This window comes from Durio zibethinus, chromosome 26 (assembly GCF_047325235.1).
Source record: "Durio zibethinus cultivar Kanyao isolate XHJ-2024 chromosome 26, ASM4732523v1, whole genome shotgun sequence".
Classification (NCBI taxonomy): Eukaryota; Viridiplantae; Streptophyta; class Magnoliopsida; order Malvales; family Malvaceae; genus Durio; species Durio zibethinus.
Window position 1 is genome coordinate 9,618,231 of NC_143187.1, and position 17,097 is coordinate 9,635,327.

Here is a 17,097-nt window from a genome sequence, read left to right on the forward strand (position 1 = left end):
TTTTTTTTGTATATGATTTTCTTTTAATATTTTTCTTAATCTTAATTTGTATTTCAAAGTAACAAACACCAAATCTTAGAAAGGTTTTCTGAGTTTGCAAAATACTTTAAAAATTTGTATTATGAGGTTATGAGCTTAAGAAAGATAATAACCCTTAAAAGATTTTGTTGTTGATTGTATAGAGCTTTAAAGAGTTACGTTGTAATATTCAACACATAATAGATTAAACTTTTTGACAAGTAAGACTAAGAGAAATGACGTAAGTACCTAAAAAAAAGATCGAACCTTTATAAATTTCAGTGTTTAATTTTTTTATTTTTATCTTTTGCTTGTAAGATTATTAATACTCATATTTGTTGTGTTTATTTGTTTAAAAAAATTGATTTGTGAATTTTGTGCTTATTAATATTAAAATTGTAAAAATTTATTATCAACCAATTCATCCCCTCTTAATTTAATTCAAGTCTTTGAATTAATACATTAAGACACCTATATATACACCTTTTTCATTTTTATGAAATTAGAAATAAAAAAATCATTATAATCAAACATCATGTCTACATACAAAGTCATTAAATTAAATCAAATAAATAATTAATATATAAGTAAAAAAATTTAATATAAAATTAAATTAAACATATAAGTGAGACTTTAATTTGAAATTTAAAGATTTCATAGTATCCCTTTTTTACCAAACCTAAGCCCTATTAACACTATATATATATATATATATATATATATATATATATATATATACACATGATTCTTTAAAATTTGTGAAGTGATAAGTAATTTTTATGGAAAATGATGAATTAATTACAAGAGGAAATAAACTTATTTGCCTACACAAAGGCATTTTCTTTTTAATATTACCCGAAAGCATTTTTTAGTTTCTTGAACTTAAAACAAAAACTGATTACATTAAAATTTAAATGAATTTATAAATAGACATCAAATTATCCTTTGGTTATAAATTAAGCTCAATTATCACTTTTTTCATTATTATCAAAGTAATTATAAATATTAGTTATTTCAATACTAATACAAAGAAAAGGAAAAATTAAAACATAATTGTAAAATTTTTCTATACTCTGATATGTTTCTGTATTTCCTTTTTTTAAATGCTTTGAAAAGAAAAAAAAAAAGAAAAAAAGAAACATTTACTAACCATTGATACAGTAAAAACCAAAAACACGAATCAGCCGTCCACGTAAGCAAGTGAGAATGATCGGGCCCAGCAATAGATCCCACGGCCATGGTTTACAAGATAGAACAGCCCGCGCTTTAACGGTCACATCTTATCTACCCACTCGTAAAGCGTAAAGCTGGGAAAGTCAAAAATATCCCGAGCTAGTTTCTGTTTCGGTGTTTTTCATCATCCCTGCACGCTTCATCCCAACGAAAACCTTAGAAAATAAAAAAGAAGAAAGAAAGAATCCAAGATTCCCAAAACCCTTTTATTTATATCTCTAGGAATTCATCTGATTAATTATTTTAAAATTTTTATCCAAATGGGTCTCCCTGAAACAGTCGATTTTGCCCGGAATTTCTCTGTTTTGGTCAGAGTCCAAGGCCCTGTAAGCCCATTTACCTTTGCAACCGTGTTTTTTTTTTTTTTTTTTTTGGGATGTTTATTAAATTTATTTTTGCTTTTCAAAAATTTGTGTAGGATCCAAAGGGGCTGAAGATGAGGAAACATGCCTTTCACCAATACCAGTGAGTTAAAATTTGTTTCCAATTTCATTATATTTTTGTTTTTCCTTTCAATTTGTTGAGTCAATTTTTTTTCTTCCGTTTTTGGGTATTGTAGTTCTGGCAAAACGACACTGTCAGCTTCAGGCATGCTATTACCTGACATCCTTTACAACACTGAGGTGGCTAAGTGCATTTGGGACAGTGATAGTGGTCAGAATTTGATGCTAGTTATGTCAGTTGCTTCTGTGGTTGAGCCTTTTCTTACAATTCAACATAGAGAAAACCTTGCCCAGGTAGTAACGTTGACTTTTTTTTTTTTGGTATAATTGCTTACTTTATTGGGATTTTGAGTTTATATTGTGCTCCTTGTTTTCATTTAGGGTCTCCCTGAATTGATTCCCGGTGCTCAGATCGATATTATGGTTGAGGTATAAGATATGCAATGGCTGTTGATTAAGTTGGAATGATAATTTTTTGAAGTAAATTTTTTTAGTTCAGTTCAATGGGATAGTGTTTTTTTTTTTTTTTTTTGGTAGGAAAATATGGGCGTGAATTTGGATAAAGGAACTTGTCATTGGTGTACAGCACGGCTACTGAAAATGGTGAGCATTTATAAATTGTTAATATGCCTACTTATGGACTTAAAAGCTGTAAGAACACTTTAATGCACAGTAATACTAGGTTATAATTTTGTTGCACTTGATAATTTGAATGCATATATTTCTGATATCGACTAATCAGTGGATTTTGAAGGTTGATGTTCCTATATCATCCCTTGCTCTTCAATCCCTTGTTGAAGCTTCTTCAGGCTCACAAGAGCATGGATGGGAGGTCGGTTGGTCATTGGCTTCAACTCATCAGCCTTCAATGAACAATACTCAGACGCAGGCAAGTATGAAGCGAACTTCTTTTTTACTGTATTTCTTTGGTCAGACTTGCCTCATAGCAGCTTTGTGGAACTTTTATGTGAACTAAATGTTACTCTCTCTATTTAAAACTTGTTGAGCTATATTACTAGAGACCATTAGAAGTGTTACAGTATTTTGAGTGGCTATTTTTTGGTGTTTTGAGAAATTCTGGACACTGAAGCGTTGTATTCTTTAGAAGCGTGAATTTCTTTTCATTGCGTTTATCAGGGATCAGTTGTATACAAGTAAAACTTTTATGAAGAGAAATATTTACTTGAATTAAAATAATCAATAAAATGTTGTTAGTTTGCCTTTGCCATAGATCCTGGATTCCTTTTATGCTCATGTTTGAGGAAGCATTTTTTCCTTTTGCCCCTTGTTGAGATCAAATAAGATCTGACGTTTTAGCTTAATTTCAGATTGAGTATGATAGCAAACTTTTAATGGAGCGCCAGACGCTAGTGGAGGGGAAATTGAGCAATCCTAGTCTTATGGCCAGATCAACAACTAGAATTGCTATACTTGGAGTTAACTTGCATTTAAATGTAAACATTTCTTTCACTTATTACTCTTTCCTTTTTGTTAATATATACTGTTCAATAGCAACCGGAGTAGCAAATGAAAATGTTTCGAGATGTTCTGGCTGGTATGATTATTTTGCATGCTTTAGCCCTTAAACCTTAATGTTGTGGATTATTATGAATCAGGGTCTACCTAAAATTGGGATATCACCTCTGAATAAAAGGGGAGAATTTCTTCTGGCAATGGGATCTCCTTTTGGCATCCTCTCTCCTGTGCACTTCTTTAACAGGTAATGCTTCTTCTCTACGTAAATATCTTTTACCTTTTAATAAGTTAACATTGATAACAGCCAACTTGTTTGCCAAATTAGTTTTCATCAGTCCAAATACTGAGATCACTGATCCTTGTGGAACATGAAATAGAACTAATCTTTTTTGTGTATATAACTTTTGCAATCAATGAATCAAACTATCACTAATTCTCTATCTTTCTCTCAACATGGTATATTATTTTGCTTGCTTATGTTCTCTCTGGAGTTCTACTGTTTAATTAATGTAGTCACTTGAAGCAGCATCTCAGTGGGATCTGTTGCCAACTGCTATCCACCTAAATCATGTGACAGAGCATTGCTGTTGGCTGACATTCGATGTCTCCCTGGTGAAGATATTTCCATATTTTATTAACTATGCATTTTTATACCACAGAGCCCTAATTATGATTTTGCATCAAATTTGCCAGGAATGGAGGGTGGTCCAGTTTTTGGTGATCAAAACACACTAGTTGGTATCTTGATTAGACCCTTGAGGCAAAAGAACAGTGATGCTGAGATTCAGGTAACTTGCAAATATTTCTCATATTCATATTCTTTAAGCTTTCTCATAGTTAATGCATCACAAAAAATTGTAGCCTTGGGTAACAGCTAGTGATTCCGTGGGAAGCCATTGCAAGTGCTTGCAGTGACTTGCTGCTGAAGGAGCCACAAATTGCAGAAAAGGGGATTCATATTAACAAGGGAAACTTAAATGCTGTAGGGAATGGATTATTGTCTAACAGAAATGGTTCAAATGGACTCTGCTGTTACAATTATGATCATCCTAACTCATGTTGCCCTGCACTATTATTGATTGAGAAGGCAATGGCTTCTATATGTCTTATTACCATTGACGATGGTGTATGGGCATCAGGTGTTGTGCTCAATGATCAAGGCCTAATACTCACAAATGCTCACCTATTGGAACCATGGCGATTTGGGACAACTGTAAGAAGTGGGACTAAAAACGGGGTGACATTCTTCCCACCTGAAGAATCTGCATCTCCTGATGGTGAAGGATTTGACAGGTACCAGAAAAATAGCATGCAACCATTTCCACTGAAGATTGTCAATTCTTCTGTGGCTGATGAGCAGAAAAGATACAAGCTGGAGTCACTTTACCATGGCCATAGAAGTGTACATGTTCGACTTGATCATCTGGAGCCTTGGATTTGGTGTGAGGCAAAGGTATTATATATTTGCAAGGGACCTCTGGATGTTGCACTGCTCCAACTGGATTGTATTCCTGATAAACTTAGCCCCATTATGGTGGATTTTGCTCAACCATCCTTAGGATCAAATGCATATGTTATTGGACATGGACTACTGGCACCAAGATGTGGTAAAGCTGTTGTCCATTTTTGATGCATTTGGAATGAGATAATTCTGCTGTGTTTGCACAACATGAGCTTTTTTCATTTTATGTCTTGGACTTTTTTAGTGTTTATGTTGAACTTTAACATCTGAAGTTTCCAATCATGCCATCAAAAGTATCCATGGTTTAGTTTTAAAGAAAGTCAATCTTATCTCTGTTTGTTAGAGCACTTAAAACTACTCATTTACCAAAATAAAGTCAAGTACACCCTTTCACGTATGTGTCAGCTTACATTGCCCAGTGATCCTGTATCTCCTGAAAATTTCTTACCTATCTGATCAACTGCGTTATTAATGTGATGCATATAGGAGCATGGAATTTTCTTAATGCAATGATGTTGAAGGACTGAGTCCCCTGGGATTGTTTTGTGTGTACTTTCAACTGAATAAACAATTTATCAATACTTTTCATAATCTGTTGAGTTTCAAACTTAAAATCTGTTTTCATGTTGAATATTTCAGGCTTCTCCCCTTCTGTTTGCTCTGGAGTGGTAGCAAAAGTAGTGAAAGCAGAGACTCCCTTATATTATAAATCTGCTCTACCAGGGTTATCACAATTTCCAGCAATGCTTGAAACAACTGCTGCTGTTCATCCTGGTGGAAGTGGTGGTGCTGTTGTCAATTCTGATGGTCGTTTGATTGGACTTGTTACAAGGTATGGTGGATAACAATTGCGCAAAAATGAGTTATCTCTTAGTGCTATTCAGTTGTTGTGCATTTCTCATATGTGTGTCATATTACTTTGACATCATATTGGTTAGTCAAAAATGTTCCTTCGCATATTCTTGTTGCTATTGTTGTTGTGGCCTTGTGGGTGAAGTAATGCTTCTTATTATACAGGATTGTGACAGCATTTTTACTTTGTTTTTGTTTGACTAATCCTTGTTTTTTTGTTGTTTTATTCTCTTGTCGGTTATTAAGCTCTTTGGTGCTCGCTGATTAAACGGTTTTTAATGAGATATGTTCTTGATACAGCAATGCCAGGCATGGTGGAGGGACAGTTATACCCCATTTGAACTTTAGCATTCCAAGTGCAGTTTTGATGCCTATCTTTCAGTTTGCAAGAGGTTAGTTAGTTATGATAGTGATGATTACTATCTTAAGTATCAAGAAATTTCATTTTTTTCCTCCTTATTTGGCTGCAAAATTTGGTATTGATTATGTAAATCCTTCTGTGCTTTCTGCTCTGTTTAGATCTATATTTTTGCTTGTTTGTGGTACTGAGCATCAAAAGGAGAGAATTTGGAGTTTCTCTAGATAAATTTCTATATTACTTTTGTTTTTCTTCAACAGACATGAAAGACTTTTCGCCTCTGCAAAATCTTGACCTTCCAAATGAACACCTTTCTTCAGTATGGGCATTGATGCCTCCATTATCTCCCAAGCCAGGGCCTCTGCCTAATCTTCCACAGCCGCTACCAGAAGATAACAACAACAAAGAGGGGAAGGGTTCTCGGTTTGCTAAATTCATAGCTGAAAGGAGCAAATTGTTGAAGAGTTCAGCTCAATCTGGCAAAGTGGAAAGACTCCCCAATGAGATTCTTCCTAGTAAGTTATGACCTTTGGCATTTTTCTTGTGCTGTATCAAAAAAAGATTATCCCCCAGAATATGCAGCATCAAGTTCCAAACACCCATGTTATGATGACTCCCGTTTGCCTGAATTGGCTTTGTGGATCATATAAACAATGGGTTTTGGGGGAAGTACCGAGAAATCCACTCATTTGTAAATTACATTTGTCAATGTTATTAAAATAAAATTAAGTAAAATAGTTGTGTTTATTAAGGGTCTTTTCGAATTTCATTTCTTCCTGTAAAGTTTGGATTAACAGCATTCGACATGGAATAATATTAAGCCATGTTTGTCTGACCCAACAAAGTAATAAGATTTGTATTTTCTTTCAGATTTCAATTGAATCTTTGGTTAGTGATGTTGCTAAGCTTGAACTTGAACATTAACATTTACCAGTTCATTGAACAGTGTTTGCTAGAGACAGCGAATCTATTTACGGGTTGCTTTGATTTGAGGTTGTTAGGCTCATCATGCCCGTGAAGCCTAATTTATCTCTTCTGAAGAAAATGAGGACTGGCAGACAGACAGACATGTGGGTGAAGGTGATTAGTTGAGGTGGAAGTTAAAATTAGAAAGTGCACAATTTGGCATATTGTTAACAACTTACTTTTATTAAATTAGAAAAAGATTCGTCAAGTATTACATTAAAATAAAAAAAAAATAAAAGGAGAAAAGATTCGCAAAACATTTAAAATTAAAATTCATAAATAATTCCTCGTTCACTACTCAATTGTTTTTGTACAAGAGCTCGATGATCAGTAAATATGTATAAATCATAATTACAAATTATTCAATTTTCATTTAATGGTTGATGAAAATTTTTTTATCAAATTATTACGTCGTTTTAAAATTAAATTTTTATTCATATGAAACTTCAGTTAGCACTCAATAGTCAGTGTTATTAGTATTTTTTAAAAAATAAATATTTTAAAAGAAAAAATTTCCAAATTTGAGGGTTTTTTTTCAATGTAAAAACCTAAAAATAAAAGCCTTAATTAATTAATTTTTTTGAACAACAAAGGAAGAAAAAAAAAAGTGATACCATTTAGTTACTAATTCCTACTAGTTAAGTAGTCCTAGTCCAAGATTCCTGGTACTTGTACAGAGATTGCGGGGGAGGTGTAAGTAACAACTCCCTGTCTTTCTCGCAATCAACGATCCGGCACGGATTGGACCAATCTCTCTCCCATGTTCCTTTTACTTTCAAACTAAAAAAGGGGCTTTAGAGAGATGGGAGAGTCTTCCACCAAACCTTCCGGTTACAAAGAGTACGTTGCGGGCTTGCTCGCTGGTGTTGCCACCGTCGTAATCGGTCACCCCTTCGATACTGTCAAGGTATAACTTCTTGCCTTCTTCTTTTTTTTTGCTTTTGTTTGATGAAAAGATAAAGCATTTTTAGATATGGGTCTGGACAAGTTTCGAGGAATTATGCTTGTTGAGTTTACCAATGATTTTGTTCAATCTCCCAGTAAAGATATGCTTTTGATAATTTAAATGGGTGGTTGGGATTTCTAGGAATGTGGGTCAATTGTTTAACTGAAAGCTTGGGAAAAAGATTTTAAGTAACTTTTGGAATCATTTGAGTGTAGATTAGATTCTTTTAAGGGTTTTCTTGTCAATGCTGCACTAGTAAATGTCGTTTTTATCTGTCGTTCCTTGGTCAGGTGAAGTTGCAGAAACACAATACTGAAGTGCAAGGGATTAAATACAGGAATGGCTTGCATTGCACTGCTAGGATACTTGCAACTGAAGGGGTATGCTTCTTGAGCCTTTCTTTTCTATCCCCTATCAAGAACCCTATTCATTTAAAGTTATCCTTTAGACATCTAAAGAAATTCATGTGATGGAATGTGGTCATGTTATTTGTTTCTAGTTTTTGGTTTTTCTTGAACTTTAATTCCCATAGTGGATATTGTCTGCTGATCTCCTAAAATCTAAAACTGTTGATAATCATTGGAGGCAAATATTGAACAAAGTTTTTGAATTTATCCAGGAATTTGTGAAGATAGAAAGAATTTGCAAGATTTTATCTGTCCAATATGGAAAAGAAATAAATAAAAGTTCTTAAGAGCGTTGCAGTATCTATAGGTGCAATTCTAAAACCAAGATTTTGGCCTAGTACATAAAGTGAGAGGATAATTCAGACCATACAATGTAGTTTGGGTAATATAAAAACCATGGATTCATTTTTTGCGGCAGTCAACTCCTGTAACAATCCATAAATCTTAGCATCTCTTATGCATGGTTGTTCCCTTTCCCTTACTCTTGACATATTGATATTTCTAGAGAACTCACAGTTAGCTTTGGCAGGTTAGAGGACTTTATACAGGGGCAACATCATCTTTTGTTGGAATGGCTTTTGAAAGTTCGCTTCTTTTTGGCGTTTATTCACAAACAAAACAGTTACTGCAGGTTCGTATTAAAGGAAATTGGAGGTGATCATACCTTATCCATGAAACTACTACTGCCAATACAAGATTGGAAACCAGTAGCTTTAATAACATTGTAGGCACGTTTCTTTCAACATGCCATGTTTCTAATACAGGCTAACATTTCTAATTAATTTTTAATTCTTTTGGCTAATGAAGGGAGGAGTTCAGAGTAGTGGGCCGCAGCCCCAAGTAATAATTCCTTCTGCTGCTTTTGGTGGAGCTATTATCAGTTTTGTTCTATGTCCATCAGAGTTAGTGAAGGCAAGGGATTAGTTTTTACATTGTGCTATTATTTGCTCTATGATCACTTTTTTTTTCCCCAAAGCATGCTTGTGACATTGGGCTTCTCCAGTGTAGGATGCAAGTCCAAGGTACTGATTCCTTGGTCCCAAAGTCCAGTAGCTACAGTAGTCCTCTTGATTGTGCACTTAAAACCATAAAAAGTGATGGGGTGAGACATATACTGCTTTCTGGCAACTTAATACATCATGAGTTTAAGCTAATCTAATACCTTTCAGGTTACAGGCATCTTTCGTGGGGGCTCTACAACATTGTTAAGAGAATCTCTTGGAAATGCTGTCTTTTTTAGTGTATATGAATATGTCCGCTATTATATGCACTTAAACACTGGTTCATCTTACCATAGCCACTTGACTGATATGGGAATTGGAATTTTGAGTGGTGGTCTGGGTGGTGTAGCTGTAAGTGTTCTGACATCCTTGCATTTCTAATTTTTAATTTGGGTTACCATATGGTCTTTTCAAAATTACTTCTATTCTCTTGTTTTTTCTTCAGTTCTGGTCAGCTGTTTTACCTTTGGATGTTGCAAAAACCATTATTCAGACTGCTCCATATAAAAGCTCTCCAACACATCCTTTTCAAGTTTTAAATTCGGTAAGACTATCTGATTCCCTCATATATTATGGTAGTGGAATTACCCTTTCCTGGAACTAGAAGATGGATGGCAGCATAGTGGAGGTTCTGTAAAGCTCAAAATGATATTGAAAGAAAATGAGGGTAGTCTAATTATTCCTTGCTTCACAGATTTACAGGAGGGCTGGACTTAGAGGATGCTATGCAGGCCTGGGTCCTACAATAGTGAGAGCTTTTCCTGCTAATGCAGCTGCAATAGTCACCTGGGAGCTAGCCATGAAGCTTCTCGGAATCAAGAACGACTAAGGAAGTTAATTAATTCATCTAATTGGCTTCTAACTTGATGTTATATTTACCTTGGTAGCTGATCTTTACTGCCAACATCTAAGCATACGCTGATCCTTGGGTTTTATTGATATGATCTTGAAGCTTGAGTTTTAGAAGAAAGGGTGCTTTCACTTGTTTATGCAATAATGCAATATTTGAGAGGCTGAAACAATGGAGGCCTTTCATTAAGTTATCCCAATTCTTTTCCTTGTGGGTTCTTCTTGTCTTTCTATTAGCAGTGTAGCAAGGATTTCACAAGTGTATTGTTGTCTGGTTGAGGATGCTCCTTAATCCAAACCAAGGAACTGATGGTTAAACCTTAAAATTTATAAACTCTGTAGAATGATCATTGGACAAATTTGTGTTAGGGAGTGCTATATGTTTTACTTTTATTGATTGGCTACTGCCGTCTGGTGGCCATTGAATTGCTTAAGGTTGTACACTGTTCCTGATACCAACCTCACCTTCTCCACTTGTTCTCTACCTTCTGTCCTCCCTTACCTCTGTGACAGAAGTTTTTGAGACTCTGAGTTCTGCTGTGCATTGATACAGGAAAAATAAATGTGAATATATAGGTAGTGTCCATCATCCAATGGTTCCAAATTTAATTTTGTTCATTCCATTTGGTCTTGAGCTAGATAAAGAATAACTAGTTTAGCCAGTCAAATCTTGTGGTTTCGATGTTAGAGCAGTTGAGGCCGAGTTTTTCCTTCCTTTCAGGTAGAAGGGCCGGTGTTTATATGGAGGTTGAAGGAAACCAAAAAAAAAAAAAAAAAATGAAAAGGAATTGGAATTCTACAAAATTTGCTAAAATACAGAATTGTGAAAACAAGATTCAGTACCTATGTTAGTTTCTTTTTTGTCTTTATAGTTTTCAGTTCTAGTAAATGGATTTGTCTGGATATTCAAGTGATTATGGGATCTCACATCTCATATTTCTCACGATGAAAAAATCCAACAAATCCTTATTGAGGTTATTAAAGCGAGTTCCTAAATTTAATAAAAAACGTGTAAAACTTTGGCACATGGCACTGGGAAAGCAACTTGAATCAACACGTCAGAAAAGACAAATTGCAGCGACGATGTTGGCAAACAAAGTGCTTTTTGATGAATAATTAAACTTGTTTGACGGTTAAGGTTGAATAAAATGAATATTAATCCAATATAACAAAAAAAAAAAAAAAAACTCAGTTTTCATGCGTGGCTTTTGGGGCTTGGGAATCGTTTCTTCTATCCAGATTTGTTGCCAAACTCTCTCGATTCAGCCAATAAAGATCAACCGTAATGTCATGTTCTCATAGAAATATGAACGAACGGCCATTTTAGAAATGCATGGATTATAAATCGAAACAAGAAGCATATAAACAAAGCTATGTAGATAAAGATAGATTCACTTTCATGCAGATAATAGGAGGTAGAGCATGAAGCAGTTAATGATTTAGGGGTTAAGATTGACAGAAGAGAGAGAGCATGCTTAGGATCCATATTGTTACATCTAAATTGATTTTTCATGAGAATTGGAAAAAGGCCTTCTATATATAGCATAATTGGAGAGTTAAGATGACTTTTTTTTTTTTAAATATATCTTCCGCTTGGCTTCTAGCTGGTTAATAATTTGAGCCTTCTCCATGATATTCAGATGAGCTTTTCCGGCGCCGCTCATTGTGTCCAGCCAATCGCCTTCGACAACTCCTTTTTCCTTCATCGAACTCTGATAACTCATGAAACCTGCATATCATCCATCATCATCATCATTTTAAAGAGATGAAAATGAAGTCTCAAAAAGAAATGAAATGCAATTCTCCCTTTTTTTCCTGGTCTAAACTCTTAAGATTAAGTTATTTTCAAGTAGCATCATGAATTCAAGTACGGCCACTGGCCATGCAGGCATGTAAAGTCTAACCTTTTTGATATAGCCATCTGTAAATAGCACAAGAATAAAGTCCAAGGCTTTGAGAAGGGTTGGGTGGGGGGGGGGGGGGGGGGGGGTGCCTGCAGTTAATACTTGGCAAGTAAAAGTGTGCAGAAAATAATCCTGGACGAACCAAGGAAATTAAACATCTTCCTTCAATGGCATTTCAAGGCACATGATTTGTACAGGGTAAGGACTATTGAGAGGTTTTTGTAATCTACATCTTCAGCTTACCATGAGTCTGCTATGATGAATCAGTGATCTTGATTGGTGTTTCATCAAAATTATGAGGGAGACCCTCTGAGAAACAAAACGTACCAATCAATATTTAATGGATTCATTGGGCACTGCTAACAGTACTACTAATTAAAAAGGATGGATCACTTTTATCAATATTCAATATGAAATTTAAAAACCCTCAGTTCACCCTCTTTCCATTTAGACATTAATCCGAAATGTTCCTTAATGATTCTATGGTAGTTGTCCTAAGTGGATCACTATACGAGGATTAATGTCTATATGATAAACACTTGAGATAACATTATTACTTTTGCTTTTTTGAAGAAGATAACATTATTACTATATAGTACTAATAATGAAATTAGAAGTGGGGTTCTTGGTATACCCCTTGTGATGTATGATGTATCTATAATGTTTCACAATAATTGCATGATATCCAGCTCATTTCTCTATTTTTTGGTAATTGTTTATCATGCGACTTCGCCTGTATAACGTTAATTTTGAAAAAAAAAAAAAAAAAGATTGGAAATAGAAAAAACACAAATTTGAATTTAATCTGATATGTGGAAACTAATAGCATTTCATATTTGTTCAAGTTCAAATTTCTTTTTTATTATATATATATATATATATATTTGAGGTTATGGGAATTTGATAAAAGTTCAAGACAATATTAACAGGAAGTCATAGATTCAAACGTCAATAAAAGAAGACACAAATGTTTGTAAAATATGGAAGGAAAAATTAGGGTTTAAGAAGTCAAACCTGCTACATTGTTGGCAGAAGCGTTGATGGAGTCCAGCGACTGGAACCATCGCAGCCTTGGCATGGATCTCACAGACCTTGTGGCGCCTGTGGTACCTCTTGGCATCGGTCATATCAGCAGTGCAATTCTGGACCTGACAACCAGGCAGTGTTCTCACCGCACTAGATTCTCTCTTGCCTTTCTTCTTCTTTTCATCATCTCCAAACCCTATAGCACCAGTACTATCTTCATCCTCATCCTCTTCTTCATCCTCCGTCATTTCCTTCAGGCTCCTCTTCCCATCAGCTTTGCTTGTTGCCATTTTTTGGTTTGGTCAGAAAACAAGAGAAAACAATTAAGGAGATGAATGAAATGAAGAGGTTTCAACAACAAAGAAGAAGAATAAAAAAGACCCAGAGATAAGGAGAAAAAAAGAAAGGAGAATCATGTGTGTGGAGTGAGGACCACAAAGTTCCATTTCTATCCCTGTCAGCATAAGCTCAACAGTGAAAGGATGAAAGCTAAAAAAAAATTTAGCTCCCAAGGGCTTAAAATCATAGCTGTTCAGACCAAAAAAAAATTTACAGAACTTCACTCACAATCAAGATTATATGGTACCACCCCCTCTCCATTTTTTCTTTACCTTTTAATGCAGAAACATACTACTTTGCTACACGATAAAATATTGTCACATGAGTGAAAAACATCATCCTCATTGAACCAAAGAAAAAGAAATAAAGAGAAAACTATAAAATTTTCTTCATATTTTCCAAGGCGGCTGGTTTCTGCTCCAATCACAGAGCTAGAAATTCAGCTGGTTTCCAAATCCATTAGTGACAAAAACTGTGGCAAAGACAGATATATCCATCTAAATTTTTGTTCTTGACTTGTTCTCCACTGCATATGCCTAAAGTTTTTTTTTTTTCCCAGGATGAAATTGAAGTTTCTCTTTATTAAATGACAGTCCTTTTTCCTGAAAGGGGGATAGTTTGCTGGCATACATCTAAAAGTTGTATTATTGTAATTAAAGGTGAAAGGGTGAAAAGGTTAAAACCGCCGTACATGGTCCAATGAGTTAAGATTAGAGGGAACCCATTAAGCTTCAACGCCTATTGGACGACCCCCCTCGACTATCATATGTCCTTAGCATCCTATATATTCTTCCCTCTCTTTTTCCAATTGTTTTCGCATTGCATTTTGGTGTTAGCCAACGGGTTCGCAGCTTAGTGGGAACCTAGCCCTCATGCCCCTGTGACTACTTCCATCATAAAAAAAAATAGGACCACATTTCGTACGTTATCGTGAAGATTGGTCCCCATTGTCCAATTGTACGAGGTCATAGTCAGCTGCTTCTGCTGTTTCAGCATCAAGTTCACAGTTCAGCCAATTCAATTCAAGAAACCATACGCAGCTGGGTTCACATATTGTCAGCTTTGGTACTAAAAGGACCCGCAAAGCATTCAATACAGATGGTTGGCTAATAGCCTATCTAGTTTCGATTTAAAATTAATGAATGAACGAACCACTTTTATTTTGAATACACTCAACTCAAGTATCTGTTCTTTCTATGGTGACTTGAAGGTTAAGTTTAAGCCTGATCATGAGGTAACTTGTTTCCATATTAAGTCTCCTATTTGTTGGGGATTAAAAACTTATCTTGCAAAGCAAAAGTTAATATCTGTAAAGAATATTGTATAGAAACACCAAAAATTTATAATAGTTCACCTTTAATATGAGAGTTATGTTCACTTTTAAAACCATTGCAAAAATTTTAATATGACGAATATGAAAAATTACAAAGGAGAAGAACTATATTACAAAGGAGAAGAACTATCTTTTACTTTTTATATTTTGCACTAGCTCTCTAACTTTATCTCTTCTTTCTCTTAATTCTCATTTCCTCATTTGATACTTACACACTACTACACAAGCCAAAGCCTTTTTTTATATATGGAGTTTCAACCCTCTATTAATTACAACTTCTATCAATCAACCTTCACTTAACTCTTACTAATAATTTATAATTAATAGTAAGAGTTATAACAAATAATTTTCATCTCTAATAATAAATGAAAGTTGAATTTATCTTAACATTTTCTAAAAATCTTTCACTTAGAGACTAATTCTTTATCAATTCTCTCTTCTGCAATGGTCACAACTTCTCATTCTTTAGAAAAGAAGTTTAACTAAAGTTGCATACAATTTCAGTTTCTTGGTTGTTACAGTCTTTGTTAATATATCAATTGAATTTTGATTCCCTTGAATCTTCTTAAGTACTAAGACACCATTTTTTAAAGTTGATCTTGTGAAGTGATATCAAACCTATATCTGCTTTGTCCTAGCATGATAGATAGGATTTTTTGCCAAATGAATGGCACTCTGACTATTACAATGCAATACATTTCTATCAAACTTGTGACCAAGTTCATCCAAGAAAGATTGCAACCATATCATTTCTTTACTAGCCTCGATCATTGCAACATATTCTGCTTTAGTAGTAGAACATGTAACTATATTTTGCAACTTTGAAACCTAACTCATTATTGTATCACCCAATGTGTAAACATAACTAGTGGTACTCTTTCTATTTTCTATATCGTTAGTCATGTCAATATCAACATAACAATTCAATTCCAAGTCTGATTTATTGAAACACAAAGCTAGATTTGTTATACCTTTTAGGAATCTAAGAATCCACTTAATTGCCTCATAATGTTGCTTTTTTGGATTACTCATATATCTGCTCACAACTCTCACAGCATGTGCTATATTTGATCTGGTACACACCATAACATACATAAGACTACCAATAGCAAAGGCATAAGGCACTTTGGCCATGTAGGCTTTTTCTTGCTCTTTTGTGATGTGACTGATTTTTGGACAATTTGAAATGACTAGCTAGAGAAGTGCTTAGAGGTTTTGCTTCATCCATGTTGAATCTATAAAGCACCTTATTTATATATTCTTCCTGTGATAGCTTAAGGATTTATCTATTTGTTTGTGATTCTTATTCCAAGGATTTGTTTTACAAAGCCTAAATCCTTCATTGAAAATTTCTCTAAGAGCTTATTTTTCAACTTTTTAATTTCTTGTATGCTTGGTCTAGCAATCAACATATAATCGACATACAACAAAAGTATAATGTAAAAGTCATCAAACTTTTTGATATAAAAACAATGATATGCTTGACATCTCAAAAAACCATTGTTGCACATAAAGTTGTCAACTTCTTATATCATTGTATGGGAGCTTGTTTTAGATCATATAAGCTTTTCGAAAGCTTGAACACCTTTTTATTTTTCTTTGAATCTCAAAACCTTGTGGTTGCTGCATGTAGATCTCTTTTTCTAGGTCACCATAAAGAAAAGCTATTTTTACGTCCATCTATCGTAAATGCATATCTTCTTTTGCCACTAGCCTAAGCATAATTTTGATTATGGTTAATATAACCACTAAAGAGAAAATCTTGGTGTAATCAATACCTTTGTTTTGTTGAAAGCTTTTTATCACTAGCATTGCTTTATATTTGCTACAATCTTGTTTTTCTTTTATATGGTAAACCCATTTATTCTATAATGCTTTCTTTCCTGCTGGAAGTTCTACTAACTATCATGTTTGGTTCGACTTCAATGAATCCATCTCATCTTTTATGGTTAGCTCCTATTTCATTAAATCATTAACTTATATTGCTTCTTCATAACATCCCGATTTACCTTTATTAGTTAAAAAAATGTAATTTAACAAGGAAAAAAATCTCTCTAGTGACCTGGTTGTCTTTGTAGATATTTTGAGTTCTAATACTAGAATGGATTTATTGACATCTATGATTATATTTTCATGTTCTTCTACAGGTGTGTCTGCTTGAGTTTCTCGTGCATTTTACTATAAATTATTCATTGGAAAGCTTTTCGAATGAATTACCTTTGGCTTTTTCATTTCGGAATCTATAATTTAGGAAATCTTACTTATGAATGTTACATTATGTCCTTCATCATTAAGCTGTCCTACCAAGATCAGGTAACGTATCAACTTTAATAAATGTCTCATTTTTTAAATCTCCAACATAGACCCGTTCAGCATCTTTAAACGAATGTCACCTATACCAACAATATCCAAAAGTTCTTCGTTAGCTAGATAAACCTTTTCATAGTTTCCAACAACATAATTTTTCATCATGTTGTGGTAAGT

General features: G+C 34.2%; 3 protein-coding genes across 3 annotated transcripts; 2 read left to right on the top strand and 1 right to left on the bottom strand.

Moving 5' to 3' along the window:
• Window positions 1-1,327: 1,327 nt before the first annotated feature.
• DEG15 (protease-like protein) lies at window positions 1,328-6,719 on the top strand. The gene is made up of 14 exons (XM_022860117.2): window positions 1,328-1,577; window positions 1,670-1,716; window positions 1,811-1,988; window positions 2,076-2,123; window positions 2,232-2,297; window positions 2,449-2,583; window positions 3,023-3,148; window positions 3,311-3,414; window positions 3,697-3,782; window positions 3,864-3,958; window positions 4,045-4,777; window positions 5,272-5,464; window positions 5,785-5,876; window positions 6,103-6,719. The coding sequence occupies exons 1-14, from the start codon at window positions 1,512-1,514 to the stop codon at window positions 6,366-6,368; spliced, it is 2,235 nt and encodes a 744-aa protein (XP_022715852.2). The 5' UTR covers window positions 1,328-1,511; the 3' UTR covers window positions 6,369-6,719.
• A 551-nt stretch (window positions 6,720-7,270) lies between these two features.
• Window positions 7,271-10,379, top strand: MBAC1 (Mitochondrial substrate carrier family protein). The gene is made up of 8 exons (XM_022921608.2): window positions 7,271-7,715; window positions 8,045-8,134; window positions 8,691-8,792; window positions 8,969-9,073; window positions 9,165-9,263; window positions 9,331-9,513; window positions 9,608-9,706; window positions 9,857-10,379. Exons 1-8 carry the CDS (start codon window positions 7,611-7,613, stop codon window positions 9,989-9,991), a joined length of 918 nt encoding a protein of 305 aa, XP_022777343.2. The 5' UTR covers window positions 7,271-7,610; the 3' UTR covers window positions 9,992-10,379.
• A 1,009-nt stretch (window positions 10,380-11,388) lies between these two features.
• LOC111318733 (squamosa promoter-binding-like protein 3) lies at window positions 11,389-13,793 on the bottom strand. The gene is made up of 2 exons (XM_022921609.2): window positions 12,930-13,793; window positions 11,389-11,740 (listed from the first exon to the last, which is right to left on the bottom strand). Exons 1-2 carry the CDS (start codon window positions 13,229-13,231, stop codon window positions 11,620-11,622), a joined length of 423 nt encoding a protein of 140 aa, XP_022777344.2. The 5' UTR covers window positions 13,232-13,793; the 3' UTR covers window positions 11,389-11,619.
• Between the last annotated feature and the right edge of the window lie 3,304 nt (window positions 13,794-17,097).